The 11,691-nt window shown below is 41.9% G+C and overlaps 1 protein-coding gene across 2 annotated transcripts; it reads right to left on the minus strand.

The window, feature by feature from the left end:
- Positions 1-1,873: 1,873 nt before the first annotated feature.
- Positions 1,874-5,939, minus strand: gltpd2 (glycolipid transfer protein domain containing 2). 2 transcript variants are annotated; one of them, XM_010893459.3, is made up of 4 exons: positions 5,474-5,939; positions 3,441-3,499; positions 3,118-3,296; positions 1,874-2,931 (listed from the first exon to the last, which is right to left on the minus strand). In XM_010893459.3, the coding sequence occupies exons 1-4, from the start codon at positions 5,541-5,543 to the stop codon at positions 2,319-2,321; spliced, it is 921 nt and encodes a 306-aa protein (XP_010891761.2). In that variant the 5' UTR covers positions 5,544-5,939; the 3' UTR covers positions 1,874-2,318. The 2 variants fall into 2 exon arrangements, with proteins under 2 accessions (XP_010891761.2, XP_010891760.2); XM_010893458.3 differs by having other exon boundaries at positions 3,441-3,517.
- Between the last annotated feature and the right edge of the window lie 5,752 nt (positions 5,940-11,691).

Consider the following 11,691-nt stretch of genomic DNA (forward strand, 5'->3'; position numbering starts at 1 on the left):
TGAAGACGTTAGCTAATGATGTCAAAACTGTCAAACTAGTAGGAATGCATGCCTAAGCCACAGCAATTGTAGCTATGATGACAGTGACTCACTTCCTTGTATACAGTATGTAGTAATGAGCAGGTTGAAGTTAAACTGCTGTGTAAGCAAGCAGTCTTAGAATTGTCCCTAGTAATATTGTTACATAATCACAATGTGTGGCACGTCCTTTGCCTTGGGATTGGTCTCTGATTAAAAAAGCATCCAGATAAAAATCACATGCAGTAATCACTGATCTCTATGGAATTACATTGGCGGGATCTTTATAATTTACTAAAATACGTAATAAGTTAAAGCTTGTTAGTCAACTAAATAGAATGTATATTTGGTTTCTGGTCTTTCAACAGCATAAAGTGTATAGTACATGATCTCACACAAACAAGAAACACTGAATTGACAATTACTTTTTACAACCCCATTTCCAAAAAAGGTGTGACGCTGTGAAAATGCTAATAAAACCAGAATGCAATGATGTGCAAATTGTTTAATCCCTATATATAATTGAAAATAGTACAAAGACAACATGAGAAATGTTATTGTTTTTGAAAAAATAAATGGCCATTTTGAATTTGATGCCAGCAACATGTTTCAAAAAAGTTGGGACAGGGGCATGTTTACCACTGGGGTGCATCACCTCTCCTTTTACAACACTCTGTCAGCATTTGGGAACTGAGGAGACCAATTACTGTAGAACTCAAAGAGAAATGTTTTCCCATTCTTGCTTGGTATAGGGTTTCAGCTGCTCAACAGTTCAGGGTCTCTTTGTTGTGTTTTTGTTTCATAATGTGCCAAATGTTTTCAGTGGGTGACAGGTCTGGTCTGCAGACAGGACAGTTTAGCACCCGACTGTTTTACTACGGAGCCATGCTCTTGTAATATGTGCAGAATATGGTTTGGCATTGTCTTGCTGAAATAAGGCCCTCCCTGAAAAATACTTTGGATGGCAGCTTACTGTATGTTGCTCCAAAACCTGAATATATTGTTCAGCATTAATCGTGCCTTCACAGATGCAAGTCACCCATGCCGTGTGTGTACTAATGCAGCCCCATATCATCACGGATGCTGGCTTTTGAACTGTGCGCTGATAAGAAGTCAGATGGTCCCTCTCCTCTTTAGCCCAGAGGACAATGATTCCCATCCATGATTCCCAAAAATAATTACAAATCAGACCACAGGACAGTTTCCCACTTCGCATCATTCCATCTTAAATGAGCTTTGACCCAGAGAAGGTGGTGGTGTTTCTGTGTCTTGTTTATATATGGTTTCTTCAGCGACAATGGTTTTCTGAAGTGTTCCTGGGCCCATGCAGTTATTTCCACTACAGAATCATGTCTGTTTTTAATGCAGTGCCACCTGAGGGCCCAATGATCACAGACATTCAATATTGGTTTTCAGCTTTGTCCCTTGCATACAGAGATTTCTCCAGATTCTCTGAATCTTTTAATGATATAATGTACCTTGGATGATGAGATCCTGAAACTCTTTGCCGTTATACGTTGAGAAACATTATTCTTCAATTGTTGCACTATTTGCCCGCACAGTTTTTCACAGAGTGCTGAACTCTTCCCCATCTTTACTTCTGAAAGACTCATCCTCTCTGGGATGTTCTTTTTATATTCAGTTATGTTACTGCCATGTTGCCAATTAACCTAATTCGTTTTTAAATGTTCCACCAGGTTTTTGTTTAGCATTACACAACTTTTCCAGTCCCTGTCCCAGCTTTTTTGAAACATGTTGCTGGCATATATTTCTCAAGAAACAATAAAATGTCTCAGTTTCAACAATTGATTTGTTGTCTTTGTACTATGTTCTATTAAATATAGGGTTTAAATTATTTGCACATCATGGCATTCGGTTTTTATTTCCATTTTACACTGCGTTCCAACTTTTTTGGAAACAGGTTTGTACAAGGATGAAAACAAGTTTAACTTTAGTTGATTGTTTTCACCAGCAGTTTGGTCAGATTACAACTGCTCCTTTCATGAAGGTCTCCAGGTTTCCTAAAGGCAGGTCTGAAAGAGCCATGGTCCAGTGAGACAAAGGTAGATGGAAACCGAAAAGTCTAAACCTTTTGGGTGAAACTAACTTTGGGCTGAGTCCTTAAATTGTGCCACTGCTAACCAGAACAGTACTGTGTAATCTCTGATATTTAATGTTCACATGGTCTTTATCAGTATGATTCCAAATACTGGTGGATGCATAACCAGCACAATACTTCTCAGCTTGGCTTTGTCAGTTCAGCAGGGTGAAAGTAGTACTTGAGTGATGTCCTTCCTATCCTAAGGCAGGTCCAGCATTCTATGCTCCTCCAGGGCCCCCTGAGTCCTGTCATATACCTCTCCGATGGCCCGGACCACCCTGTTCAGCACCACACTGGCCTCTTCCTGGTTTGTCACGCACACAAGCCTGTAGAAGAAGCCTCGCTCTGGCATGGCGATGAAGGCTATCTCAGCTGCCCTTCGTACAAACCAGGTGTGGTGATGGGCCAAGGTGTGCTGATAGGCCTCACGGCAGAGTTCCGCGGGGTTCCGCAGCTGTCCGTCCAAAGGACTCTCAGCCAGCTTCATCAGGAAGCCCTGCAGCCAGAGCAGGGCCCGGTGCAGCCGGAGCAGAGTACGACACCCAGATTCAGTCGTCCGCTGGAAGTCCACCAGGCCACGGCTCAGCTCGGTTCGGATCATAGACCGTACAGATATGTAGGCGTTGCCCGGCGCCTCCAAAGAGTTTTCCGCCATCCCCTGTCCCTCACCATGCCCTATGCCCCCATCTAGCCCCAGTTCTCCCTCGTCACTGGTAGCTGCCTCCCGCCGGGCCAGGTCACGGATGATGGAGGTTTTGGTTTCAATCTCCTGAGATATGAGTCCAACCATAGGACCCAGAGCCTCCATGAACCTGTCACAGAGGGAGGAGCAGGAGGAGGAGAAAATCAATCCCCAACCACACCATAACGCCCCCCCCCCCACCCAATGTCTGAGTTGTTTCACCTTGGTGACCTTGATGACATTCGGATGTCATCCAGATAGTGTTATGATTGGCTGAGGACTGTGCATGTGTATGTGTTCTGCCTGATGGGCTTACTTGATGAGCTCATCCCAGCTGGCCAGGTAAGGCCGCAGCAGCACATCGTTTGTGGAGACCGGGGCAGCGAGCAGGTGCGACAGTAGCGCAGAGATTTGGAATTTGTGACCGGGACAGAACCTCAGGGTGGCCCGGTCTTCGGGGCTATCTGCCTCACTGACATTGGAAAATTGGGGAGGCTGAGCATTGGAGGTTGGATGGGGAATGACAGAGAGGGGATGATGGAGAAGGAGATCTGGTTTTCATTAGTAAGTTCGTTCAAATGAATGGTAGCTGCACAATACATTTAGACTTGTTTTCATAGTCATTTCTCCCTGACTTACCCTGTTGATCTGATTGTAGCTCTTAAGACAGGAACCCCATTGGTAATCCAAACTTCCCTCTGTAAAGAAAAAGAAGACTGCTAAGAATAAGATACAATGTTTTTGAAAGATTAAGGGAACAGGTTTACTCATGTTTGTCAATAGAGTGTAAGGACAAGAAGATTTTTTAGCACAGTAAACAACCTGTTTAAATTCTTACTAAAGACCTCTTCCACAGTGCAGTGATGGTGATAATAATACAAATATGATGAAAATACTAAATAGAAGTCAAATAAAATAGCCAATATATATGGTAAAAGTTAAAGAAACAAAAATGCAAGTATATACAGGGAACTGATACTGGAGGTGTTTACGTGGGGCCAAAATGAACAGAGATCATAGGGTCAGCCTGTCAGGAGGACAAGGACTCCATTGCAGAAGGATGGTGTTTAGTCCCAGTGTTCTGAGAGTTGTGATAAGTATGGAGGGTATTTTGGTGTTGAACGCTAAGCTCTCGTGAATGAACAGAATTCTCACGTAGGTATTCCTCTTGTCCAGGTGGGAGTGTGGTAGGTGTGCCGTTGAACGTGCATTGTCTGCAGAAATGCTGGGGCGGGATATTCTATTTGGAGTGGGTCCAGGATGTGAGGACAATGGAGAAGGATGTGAGCCATAACCAGGCTCTGATAGACTTCATGATCACAGATGTGTTACAGAGAGTGGTCATTGTGGCAGGTAGATCTATCGTTTTTAGCGACAGAAGTGACGATGGTCATCTTTAAACAGACGGGGTTGCAGGCTGTTAAAACGAGAGGTTCCAAATGAATGTTAAGATGCTAGCCAGCTGGCCTGCACATGATCAGAGAACACTCCCTGGAATCTGGCCAGGCCTCAGATGTTGACCTGATTAAAAGATTCGGACATCAGAGAGCGAGACCACCCAATCCTCCGGGACTTTGGGGGCACTAATGCATGGTGTGTTTTATTTTTGTCAAAGCATAGATGTTCACAGCAAGTTCTTTGTTTGTAAGCAGTGATGGGCTGTAGCCCCTGCCACAGGCTGTCTGAGCCTCATCCACCATGTTCCTATATAGTCCTTTCGCCTGTTTGATGGCTTTGCTGAGGTTCCAGCTGTCCTGGTCAGTAGCCTTTGGTTGTCTGCAACAGCCTAGTGTGCAGCAGCTTTGTCCTTTAGCTCAGCAAGTATCTCAATGTTAAATTAAACCTTTTTAGTTGGGGTAGCAGCAGACTTTCACTGTGGGAATATAATCCCAGAGGAATGTGACAAAACCTCACTCAGCTCTGTTAGAGAGGCCTGATTTATACTGAAAAAGTAATAAGACTGTAGCCTTCTTTGTGACCATTCTACCAAGCTGCCTTAAAGGCCATGACCTCCACAGGGTAAGGTTTACCCCCAATGTGGGTAATTGTGGCTTATTATATCACTCATGTCTTTTGTCTTATATCATGGGACATCTGTAATAATGAGGGGCGCATGACCAATGCTTTCGATCTAAATAACATAAGTCATCCAATTAATGATTGCAAACTTGTGTACAAGAGATCATAGAACATTCTGGCAGCATAAAACAGTCAAATGTTTATAAGTGGAAGATTTCTTTGTGTTTCACAACTCTCTTAATAAACAGTAGTTTATTTTTGTTTGACTAATCTCTCTTCTGGAATGTTTCTTTTTCATTCACCGCTTTCTTTTCCTGTATCCTAATGCAGGTTTTCATCACTGCAGCTAAATGTCTGGTTCTTGATGACATTAGAACAGTGGGATGTTGTGTGGTGTAGCCTATCCAGCAGCCCTACTACCACAAGAGTAAATCAAAACATCTACAGATTCCCACCTCAAAAGAAACTGAGTAACATTATTCTATATATGAGTGTGAGGCATGGCTAAAACATGTTTGACGTTTAAAATTAGCAGTAGAGGCTACTCAGCCGCACACAGATAATCACACACTGAAGCTTCAGTCACAGTCACACACTCACTAAAACAAACAGCCTTCCCTCAAGGTTTGCTTAAAAGACATAATGATACTTACGGAGCCACATGAAGCCAAGGAAGAACAGCAGAACCACAATAGCCACAGCAGCCTTGCCCTTTACCCCCATGCTTACTGCGTGCGTTGGCCTGGCCCTCTACGTCCCCTCTCCCCCTGGATCTGGTGCCTACCAGCCTCTATCTATCCATACCTCTCTTTCTGGCCTGTGTTAGTTTTTCTAGTTGTCTCTTTTTGAACAGGCCCCCTACTCAAGTGTCTCTGTATCTCTGTCCTTCTCTTTCTCGCTCTTTCTCTCTGTCTCTTCTGGCCCCTTTAACTCTGACCCCTGCTGTCTCCCTTAATCTGACACCTCCATCCACAAGATACCGGACAAAAGGTGCTTTCTTTTTGCTTTCGTGCCTCACTGCTTTTCTTTGCCACACCCAGGACAATAGTTTAATCGTTAACTCGATTTTTCCCCCCTGTTACTGTTTTTCTTTTTGCTTCTCTTTTTTAAATGAATCACTTCTGCTGCTCTCTGTCCCTCTGCTCTGTCCTTTGACTTTCTTTCACTCTGTCTCCGCTGGATCCCTCTTCTGTTTGCCAAGCTGCTGATCTCTCTGTGTTAGTCACCGGTTTTGTTGCTCAATAGAAGGGTCCAGAGATTAGCCGATACTCAGTTAGCCACTAGCTGATTAGCAAGCAGGGACTGTCCAACCTGACCGACAGTAACCCCTTCTCACCCTCTCTTTCTCTCCAAAATCATATTTCGATTTCATAGCTCCACTCCAGTTTGCACAAACACCTACTTCCGGTAAATACAATCCTAAGTCCAGGTTTGCCAAAACTCTAACAACGGTTGTGGGGGGCTGGGGGTGGGGTTGACAACAGTAATTAAAGAACCACAGAAGTTATAGTTTAGTAAATAAAGAATGATGTTCTCTGTGTAAATACGTTTGTTGTCCTGTGCTGTCTGTTGCTTGTTTATCATTCAGTGTTATCTTGCCCATATTGTTTACACCCACACACACACACACACACACACACACACAGTGCCATACACCTGTGCCATATAGTTTGTGACATTTCACAATTCTGTCCAATATGCCCTGACAGGACATGATGACATCACGTAGATAGAAGGTCTCATCTGAGATGTCTGACTCGAAGGGGAAGAGGTGTAGGTGTTCTTCCAATATCCCTATTACTGATAGACTTTGGTTGTTATCGCTGGCTGGCTGTGCTGGTGTTACAGTGGAGGAGGGGCAAAGACCTTGGACTCAATAGTCTGTACTTATCACGCTCATGTGCTCAGGAGGGGACGGGGTATGAATAATTGTGCTTTTGTTGGAGGAGAGAAAGCGAGGGCATTCATTGGAGAAGGATGGGGGGGGGGGTTAGTAATGTGAGGTGCTATGGCTACGGCCACACTTAGTCGTTAAGGACCGAAAACGAATTAAAACGGATACATATTGGATCCTGGTCATATGTGACGCATGGAGTGAAATCCCACTGTAATCCAAGGTGAATTTCAAATACATTAAAAAATATGTCTCCTGGGCAAATGTGTTTAGAAATATACAGTTAGAGTCCGGAAATAATTGGACACTGACACTAGTTTTATTTTGTCTGTTTACCAATTGTAAGTTAGGGTTCAATAATGAATATGGGCTTGTAGTGCAGTCTCTCTGCTTTAATGTGAGGGTATCACATCCAGATTGGAGGAAAGGTTTAGGAATTACAGCTCTTTCATATGTAGCCCACTCTTTTTCAAGGGACAAAAAGTAATTGGACAGCTGACTCAAAAGTTGTTTCATAGACAGGTGTGAGCTATTCTTTGGTTTTTTCTTCATCAATTAAGCAGGTAAAAGGTCTGGAGTTGATTCCAGGTGTGGCATTCACATTTGGAAACTGTTGCTGTGAAACCACAACATGCAGTCAAAGGAGCTCTCAAAGCAAGTGAAACAGGCCATCCTCAGGGTGCTAAAAAGAATTAACCATCAGAGAGATAGCAGGAACATTAGTATTGGCCAAATCAACAGTTTGGTGCATTCTGAGAAAGAAAAGAACGCACTGGTGTGCTCTGCAACACAAAAAGGCCTGGACATCCACGGAAGACAACAGTGGTGGATGATCGTAGGATCCTTTCCATTATAAAGAAAAAACCCTATACAACATCCAGCCAAGTGAAGAACACTCTCCAGTGCACTCTCATTATCCAAGTCTACCTTAAAGAGAAGACTTCACAAGAGCAAATACAGAGGTTTCAACACAGGGTGCAAACCATTCATAAGCCTCAAGAATAGAAGGGCCAGATTTTGCCAAAAAACATCTAAAAAAGCCAGCCCAGTACTGGAACAGCATTCTTTGGACAGATGAAACTAAGATCAACCTGTACCAGAATGATGGGAAGAAAAAGGCATGGAGAAGGTTTAGAATGGCTCATGATCCGAAGAATACCAGATCATTTGTAAAACACAGTGGAGACATAGTGATGGCGTGGCCATGCATGGCTTCTAATGGTACTGGGTCACTAGTGTTCATTGATGATGTGGTAGAAGACAGAAGCAGCTGGATTAATTCTGAAGTGTATAGGGATACAGACGGCAGTTCACTTTACAGATGGACAATGACCCAAAACATACTGTGAGTTTTTTAAGGCGAAGAAGTGCAATATTCTGCAATGGATGAGTCAATCACCTGATCTCAACCCGATCGAGCATGCATTTCACTTGCTGAAAACAAAATTTAAGGCAGAAAACCCAACAAACAAACAACAACTGAAGACTGCTGCAGTAAAGGCCTGGCAAAGCATCACAAAGGAGGAAACACAACATTTGGTGATGTCTATGCATTCCAGACTTCAAGCAGTCATTGCCTGCAAAGGATTCTCAACAAAGTATTAAAAATGAAAATGAACATCATATTTATGATTGTGTTAATTAATGTCCATTTACATTTGAGCCCCTGAAATAAGGGGATTGTGTATGAAAGTTGCAATTCCTAAATGTTTCATACAATATTTTTATTCAACCCCTTGAATTAAAGCTGAAAGTCTGCACTGCAATTGCATCTCGGTTGTTTAATTTCAAATCCATTGTTGTGGCATACAGAGCCAAAAATATGAAAATTGTGTCAGTGTCCAAATATTTCTGGACCTAACTGTATGTCATACAAAGGCCTCTGAAATCGCAAATAAAACCATATGGTTCTGAAATCTTAATCTTGATCCAGCTAATTGTTTTTAAATGAGGTTTGAACTAAAAGAATATACTTTGTTAGTTTTTTTGTAATCAATTGATGTCATTTTGTTTATGACACCCAATGTCAGCAAACTGCTTAGTATTTATCAATACAATGTGCAAATTGGTCATTCTTGTCAAATACCCTTTCCATGGATGTGGTTTCTCTCCAGTGGGCCTTAACAACACACTTTTTGCCGGACCTCGTAACCGGAGCTGGCCAAGAAGAGCAAATGTCTCTTACTGAGTGAGTGACTGACTATCCCTTGTTAAATAGCGTAGTGGTTAGAGACATGGACCTGCAACCAATAGCTCCCGCATTCAAATCTTGTTATAGACAAAGCAAATTATGCATTAGGATTTGTTCTGGATAGATAAAAAGTTCACTGGCTACAACCTTCAGTAGCTGTGTTATTGTTACAGAGCGGGCTTCCGCTCCACCTCCTCTTCGCCACTGTAGGACACTTTCACCAGAATATTAACTCATCATCCCATCATGCCGCTCACCTGGGACTGATTGCACACACACCTGCAACTCACCCACACTCATCTATATAAACCCTGTTCACTCTCAAGTTCATTGCGAAGTATTGCATTGCCCCGGCGTACAATTTCTGAGCGTTTTTCACTGTGTTTGCTGAACTGTTACCGACCTTGGATTGTTTATACCGACCTCTGATTGTTCTGCTGCCTGTTTCGACCCGGATTGTTCTTTGGACTGTGATTCCTGCCGCCTGTCTCGACCCTTGCCTGTGATCTACTTCTGCTCTGTGATTTTCTTCGTTGTTCTGTCTGCCCCTGATTTACCCTGCCTGTTGACTATTCTAAATAAAAGCTGCAAATGGATTCTGCTGCTTCCTCCACATCGCTACAGTTATATTAAGTCTAAAATAAAACTGTTCACGGTTATATTGCGACTATTTCTAGTGGATTTTCGAAGTACGCATCCGTGCATGCTTTTTGGGTCAGGATTGACAAAAATGGTGCTGGCTACAACCTTCAGTACCCATGTTATTTTAAGCGTAAAATAGAACTGTTTATATTGCGACTCTTTCTGGTGGATTTTTTGAGTATGCATCTGTGCATGATTTTGGTGGTAATATAGGCTAGATAAAACCCCCTTGGGCAGTAAAAGAGTAGGGGTTTCCATGATTCTCTCATCTTTTCACTTGACGAAAAAGTCAGTTATCGTCACCTATATTGATAGTTATTGTGTCAATGGCATTCATGAAGAAAAAAAAATGGTGCCATGAAATAGCTTTGGCTGTGTTAAGTTCGTGTTCAGTCTCACTAACAATTGTTCAAATCTTACAAGACTATTACTGGCTTATAAGCTGTTAAAATGGCCAGTGGCAAAAGCCATACATTACATTGACGCTATTTGTAGTGGAGGTAAACTTAAGAAACTTTAGTCCGTTTAACTCAATGCTTAATGGTGTCTAGTGAAATATTCAAACTTGGCATGATGTTAATGCGTGATAAAATTATCTTATGTCGAGATGCTACACCAACACTGGGCAAACGTATAGCACCGTGGTGTAGTGGGACACCCGGGTTCGAATCCATGAGGGCAACATCTATCACTTTTTATTTTGTTTTATGTTTGATAATACCTGCCCCTGTGAAGGAAAATCATAAATGCAGACACTGCTTGTGTTTTTAAACAAAGCTATAATTTTCTAAATTTTTTGTTTTTGTTAAAGCTCATATATTTTCATATACCTAAAACCACTTTTTGGTCACTAACCTTCAGATTTGCCCTTTTACATTTCTGTGATTATATGAGAATTGATCATTCTCTACCAGAGGTGTCAAACTGAGTCTGCAGGTTTTCGCTCTCATCTTGTACTTGATTGATTAATTAGGTCAGTAACTGGTTAGTTTCTGCCCTCACCTGGTTGTTTAGGTCTGAACTGGTAACCAATTTATAGGAAAAACAAAAACCTGCAGACACTCGGCCCTCAGTGGAACCGATTTGGCACCCCTGTTCTATACAATACATTTTTAAATAGCTCATTATTCATATGAGCTAGAGATCCGCAAACAAGTGTGGTGTGTTCCTTTACCTCTGTTCTGAAAGGTATTTTTTCCAAATTCATTATCTTGATTTTATTTAAAAAACTGATATTATTAGAACTCTATTACATAATTCACATGAATTTTAGATTTTTTACTTTTTTAATAGCTTCCAGTCCAGATGACATTTACCTCTAAAACCACCTGCATTTTGTTCACTGACCTTCCTTGTCTAGAGTACGCGCCATTGATTTGCCATTTAAGATTTTGTTGATTTTATTAGTATTTATCCTTCTAAACAATCCTTTTTGAATAGCTTAGTATCCATATGAGCTAGAGATCTACAAATGAGTGGTGTGTTCTGTTACATCTATTCTGAAAGGTAAACTTCTTATTTGTTCTAAATTCATGTTCTTGACTTTCTTTTAAAATTACATGCATTATTACAACTCTATTACCTAACATTGACTTTTTTTAATAGCTTCCAATCCAGATGACATGTACCTCTAAAACCACTTGCATTTTGTTCACTGACCTTTCTTGTCAAGAGTACAAAAGTGAGTACACCCCTCACATTTTTGCAAATATTTGATTACACCTTTTCATGTGACAACACTGAAGAAATGACACTTGGCTACAATGTGAAGTAGCGAGTGTACAGCTTGTATAACAGTGTCAATTTACTGTCCCCTCAAAATAGGACAACACACAGCCATCAATGTACAAACCGTTGGCAACAAAAGTAAGTACACCCCTAAGTGAAAATGTCCAAATTGGGCCCAATTAGCAATTTTCCCTCCCTGGGGTCATGTGACCCATTAGTTTTACAAGGTCTCAGGTGTGAATGGGGAGCAGGTGTGTTACATTTGGTGTTATCGCTCTCACACTCCCTCATATGGTCACTGGAAGTTCAACATGCCACCTCATGGCACCTCATGTACTGTGACATACTGAGCATGATCCCCTCCCTTCTGAGACTGGGCCGCAGGGCAGTATTCCAACATGATAACGACCACAAAC

This window comes from Esox lucius, chromosome 7 (genome assembly GCF_011004845.1).
Source record: "Esox lucius isolate fEsoLuc1 chromosome 7, fEsoLuc1.pri, whole genome shotgun sequence".
Classification (NCBI taxonomy): Eukaryota; Metazoa; Chordata; class Actinopteri; order Esociformes; family Esocidae; genus Esox; species Esox lucius.

What these genes read in the sequence shown, in the direction of transcription:
- gltpd2 (XM_010893458.3), bottom strand. Translation starts at nt 5,543, where the DNA reads ATGGGGGTAAAGGGCAAGGCTGCTGTGGCTATTGTGGTTCTGCTGTTC. An exon ending in CCTTGGCTTCATGTGGCTCC is followed by an intron (nt 3,518 to 5,473) that starts GTAAGTATCATT and finishes TATTCTTAGCAG; the next exon opens with TCTTCTTTTTCTTTACAGAG. An exon ending in GCTACAATCAGATCAACAGG is followed by an intron (nt 3,297 to 3,440) that starts GTAAGTCAGGGA and finishes TCCAATGCTCAG; the next exon opens with CCTCCCCAATTTTCCAATGT.